General features: G+C 38.3%; 1 protein-coding gene across 1 annotated transcript; it reads left to right on the forward strand.

Annotated features, from left to right (window-relative positions):
- The first annotated feature begins 985 nt into the window (after positions 1 to 985).
- LOC127928478 (major histocompatibility complex class I-related gene protein-like) lies at positions 986 to 2,768 on the forward strand. The gene is made up of 2 exons (XM_052515493.1): positions 986 to 1,118; positions 1,219 to 2,768. The coding sequence occupies exons 1-2, from the start codon at positions 1,061 to 1,063 to the stop codon at positions 2,238 to 2,240; spliced, it is 1,080 nt and encodes a 359-aa protein (XP_052371453.1). The 5' UTR covers positions 986 to 1,060; the 3' UTR covers positions 2,241 to 2,768.
- The last annotated feature ends 2,333 nt before the right edge of the window (positions 2,769 to 5,101 follow it).

Consider the following 5,101-nt stretch of genomic DNA (forward strand, 5'->3'; position numbering starts at 1 on the left):
TGAATGTTATATGCATTATAAACAATGAAACCATTTTATGATAGAACTCCTTTATTGGGGAATGAATCTGTTGGATTGCAGTCAGTGCCATGACGACAATCCTTTTCTGTTTTACAGTATGCACACCTCTCGTTCTAAACATTTTATTAGTGCTACTTTTACCCAGTCAAATATTCTGGCCTACATTTCCACTCCAAGGATGGACCACAACATAAAACATAGCTTTTGAATATAAGGTCTGTTTTAATTAACTGTTATTTTGTATTGGACACCCAATGATACATCAAAAGGCTACAAATCCAATGTCTCCATTCCACATTTGAAATAAGTATCCTTCCATGTCACCTGCTTCCTAAATGAGACCAGCTAGGTCTGATGCACATCACAATACTGTGTTAGCCCTCTGAGCTAAAGCCTAGGACCACTGGCCATATTAGATTCACTAAACCTGCTTTGTGCATTTTTCCATGTAAAAGCCATAAACATCTTTATCTAACCTACATTCTATTAATTATGTAAAGGGCAGGTGCTCTGAGGATAAGTTCCAAATGGCACCATGGTCAAAAGAAGTGCACTATATAGACAATAGGGTGCCATTTGGGATGAATCATTATCATTGGCTTTAGTAATTCCAGTGACATACACTTTTTTCCTATAATCTCGAAAAATCTCCATTTTGGACGAGACTGACTTTATGACCAAAGTTATCCTATTTACACTTTGTAGTCAATGTTGACACTAGAATAAATGTTTCTGTCTCATATCGAAGCCACACAGGACATTTTCTAAACGAGAAGTGAAATTTCAGGGGCAGTGGCGCTTTAATAAAAGGAGCATAGAAATATCAGAAATAGAAGGGATATACCGCTTCTCAGACTTGCTTTCATTGAGAATGACATATCTATAACGTACATTTCTACGTGAATTTGGTATTGTCTCCCAAAAAGCTACATAACCAACTGTGTAGCGCATTGTTATTCATAGCTAAAAGAAAGGGGAAGTCTGTCAGACACACTTGAGAGCTTAGAAACTTGCTACGCGAGGCTACATTTTCTAAATCATGGGCAAACTGTCTGTCTTTTTGTTTGTTCTTTCCTTTTGCACCATTGTCAACTCAGGTAATATGGACTATTTACTTCATCTCAACTCATTAAATGATTTGTTATGTTATAAAATATAAAATGTTCATAACTCATTTTAATATAACTACTCTCCCAGGTTCAGGATCACATTCTCTGTGGGCACTTGCAACATATATCAACGGAGAGACGCCTTTCCCTGAGTTTACGGTTGTGGGGATGTTGGATGACATTCAAGTGACTTACTATGACTCCAACATGAAACACTTCATCTACAGGGGTCATAACACCTCAGACAAAATACATGATGACGAAGCTAAGAACGGAGATTTTGTATTTGGAGTTATGTACCACCACATGAAGGAGAGATACTTTCACCTAAAGCACCACTTGAATCTCACGGAAGGTGTTCAAGTTCAGCAAAGAATGGCTGGCTGTGAGATGTTGGACAATGGTGAACCAGCCCTGATCATGACAAAGAACACTTTCAATGCAGTTTTTGTAGATCATGCAATATATTACAACATGACACATTTTACATACGATGCTGGTCAACTACTGCAAGGATGGGATGGGATGAGACAAGCACAGGAAAAAATTCTGTATGAGAATGTTTTACTTACCCTTTGCATCAGAACACTGAAGACAATCCTGAAGAGAGAGAAGAACTTTGTGATGCGTAAAGTTCCTCCCAGACTCAGGTTGATAAAGAAAGAGGTTTCTGGAGAGTTTCAGGTGAGCTGTCTGGCGTTTGGTTTCTACCCTCGCCACATCAACCTGACCCTGCTGAGAGACGGCCAGCCAGTGGCAGAACAGGAGCTGACAGGGGGGGAGGTGCTGCCTAGTGGAGATGGGACCTACCAGCTGAGGAAGAGTCTGGAGGTCAGTACTGAGGAGCTAAAGAAGAGACACAACTACACCTGCACTGCCTCTCACCTCAGTCTAGACAACAAGCTGGATGTCAGTTGGGAGTCTGGGGCAGAGAGAGTTCACCTATCCACCCTCTCAGTTCTACTGGTGATGCTGCTGGTTGTTATTCTATTCAGCATTTTCATTTGTGTCAAAAGGAGGTGTAGATGCACTGCCTCACAGTCTAAACTGGTCAACGTTGATGCAACAGTGTCAGAGAAAACAAACCTTTCTTCAGATTCTGAGACCTAATACATTGTTGGGACACTGATGCAGCTTTGTCAATTCAGCTCAATTCACAATGAAAATATGACTGCCAGAGCACATTTGAGGGAAGACACAAAATGTTCAACAGATTCTGATATTGTTGGCCAATCTTCCCTTCCCCTCAACAAAGGATGTAAAGGATCAGTTTTGGTTGACAATAACAAATATCTGGACATTAGTCCAGATCTGTCATTTCTAATCATGACTATTCATTAATTTCACAATGTACTATATCTGTTCTGTATTAGCTGAAATCCAGTATCTTACCCAGAAGGAGATCATGTGATCATGTGTATGAGGTCTGTTTGTTATTGGAAAGACTTTACAGTGTCTGTGTTGTATTGTATTTAGTGTTTGTTACCCCCAGGCTGTACAGTAATACCTTTATTACAGACAATAACATGTTCAATCATTTATTACTGCATTGATTCATGTTAACTATGTCATTCATTTATGTTAATTATATACCATAACTTCTCTCAGGAACTAGTTTATCTCTGTGGAAGGAAGAAATCTGACACTCTATTTCACTCCAGTTTAAGACTGGCATGAGGATTAAACTAAGGTGAATGTTATATGCATTATAAACAATGAAACCATTTGGGTATCTGTTTGTGGTTGTTTGTGGTTGTGAGTAGTTGTTTAAGGTGATTTGGGTATCTGTTTGTAGTTGTTTGTGGTTGTTTGTGGTTGTTTGTGGTTGTTTAAGGTGATTTGGGTATCTGTTTGTGGTTGTTTGTGGTTGTGAGTAGTTGTTTAAGGTGATTTGGGTATCTGTTTGTGGTTGTTTGTGGTTGTTTGTAGTTGTTTAAGGTGATTTGGGTATCTGTTTGTGGTAGTTTGTGGTTGTTTGTAGTTGTTTAAGGTGATTTGGGTATCTGTTTGTGGTTGTTTGTGGTTGTTTGTAGTTGTTTAAGGTGATTTGGGTATCTGTTTGTGGTTGTTTGTGGTTGTTTGTAGTTGTTTAAGGTGATTTGGGTATCTGTTTGTGGTTGTTTGTGGTTGTTTGTAGTTGTTTAAGGTGATTTGGGTATCTGTTTGTGGTAGTTTGTGGTTGTTTGTAGTTGTTTAAGGTGATTTGGGTATCTGTTTGTGGTAGTTTGTGGTTGTTTGTAGTTGTTTAAGGTGATTTGGGTATCTGTTTGTGGTTGTTTGTGGTTGTTTGTAGTTGTTTAAGGTGATTTGGGTATCTGTTTGTGGTTGTTTGTGGTTGTTTAAGGTGATTTGGGTATCTGTTTGTGGTAGTTTGTGGTTGTTTAAGGTGATTTGGGTATCTGTTTGTGGTTGTGAGTAGTTGTGTAAGGTGATTTGGGTATCTGTTTGTGGTTGTTTGTGGTTGTGAGTAGTTGTTTAAGGTGATTTGGGTATCTGTTTGTGGTTGTTTGTGGTTGTTTGTAGTTGTTTAAGGTGATTTGGGTATCTGTTTGTGGTTGTTTGTGGTTGTGAGTAGTTGTTTAAGGTGATTTGGGTATCTGTTTGTGGTAGTTTGTGGTTGTGAGTAGTTGTTTAAGGTGATTTGGGTATCTGTTTGTGGTTGTTTGTGGTTGTTTGTAGTTGTGTAAGGTGATTTGGGTATCTGTTTGTGGTTGTTTGTGGTTGTTTGTAGTTGTTTAAGGTGATTTGGGTATCTGTTTGTGGTTGTTTGTGGTTGTTTGTAGTTGTTTAAGGTGATTTGGGTATCTGTTTGTGGTAGTTTGTGGTTGTTTGTAGTTGTTTAAGGTGATTTGGGTATCTGTTTGTGGTTGTTTGTGGTTGTTTGTAGTTGTTTAAGGTGATTTGGGTATCTGTTTGTGGTAGTTTGTGGTTGTTTGTAGTTGTTTAAGGTGATTTGGGTATCTGTTTGTGGTTGTGAGTAGTTGTGTAAGGTGATTTGGGTATCTGTTTGTGGTTGTTTGTGGTTGTGAGTAGTTGTTTAAGGTGATTTGGGTATCTGTTTGTGGTTGTTTGTGGTTGTTTGTAGTTGTTTAAGGTGATTTGGGTATCTGTTTGTGGTAGTTTGTGGTTGTGAGTAGTTGTTTAAGGTGATTTGGGTATCTGTTTGTGGTTGTTTGTGGTTGTGAGTAGTTGTTTAAGGTGATTTGGGTATCTGTTTGTGGTAGTTTGTGGTTGTTTGTAGTTGTTTAAGGTGATTTGGGTATCTGTTTGTGGTTGTTTGTGGTTGTTTGTAGTTGTTTAAGGTGATTTGGGTATCTGTTTGTGGTAGTTTGTGGTTGTTTGTAGTTGTTTAAGGTGATTTGGGTATCTGTTTGTGGTTGTTTGTAGTTGTTTAAGGTGATTTGGGTATCTGTTTGTGGTTGTTTGTGGTTGTGAGTAGTTGTGTAAGGTGATTTGGGTATCTGTTTGTAGTTGTTTAAGGTGATTTGGGTATCTGTTTGTAGTTGTTTAAGGTGATTTGGGTATCTGTTTGTAGTTGTTTAAGGTGATTTGGGTATCTGTTTGTGGTTGTTTGTAGTTGTTTGTAGTTGTTTAAGGTGATTTGGGTATCTGTTTGTGGTTGTTTGTGGTTGTTTGTAGTTGTTTAAGGTGATTTGGGTATCTGTTTGTGGTTGTTTGTGGTTGTTTAAGGTGATTTGGGTATCTGTTTGTGGTTGTTTGTGGTTGTTTGTAGTTGTTTAAGGTGATTTGGGTATCTGTTTGTGGTTGTTTGTAGTTGTTTAAGGTGATTTGGGTATCTGTTTGTGGTTGTTTGTGGTTGTTTGTAGTTGTTTAAGGTGATTTGGGTATCTGTTTGTGGTTGTTTGTGGTTGTTTGTAGTTGTTTAAGGTGATTTGGGTATCTGTTTGTGGTTATTTGTGGTTGTTTGTAGTTGTTTAAGGTGATTTGGGTATCTGTTTGTGGTTGTTTGT

The sequence above is a fragment of the Oncorhynchus keta genome, unplaced genomic scaffold (genome assembly GCF_023373465.1).
Source record: "Oncorhynchus keta strain PuntledgeMale-10-30-2019 unplaced genomic scaffold, Oket_V2 Un_scaffold_2762_pilon_pilon, whole genome shotgun sequence".
NCBI lineage: Eukaryota > Metazoa > Chordata > Actinopteri > Salmoniformes > Salmonidae > Oncorhynchus > Oncorhynchus keta.

Coding starts and splice junctions, on each gene's coding strand:
- LOC127928478 (XM_052515493.1), top strand. CDS start 1,061: ATGGGCAAACTGTCTGTCTTTTTGTTTGTTCTTTCCTTTTGCACCATT. Junction 1,119..1,218: donor TTGCACCATTGTCAACTCAG/GTAATATGGACT, acceptor CTACTCTCCCAG/GTTCAGGATCACATTCTCTG.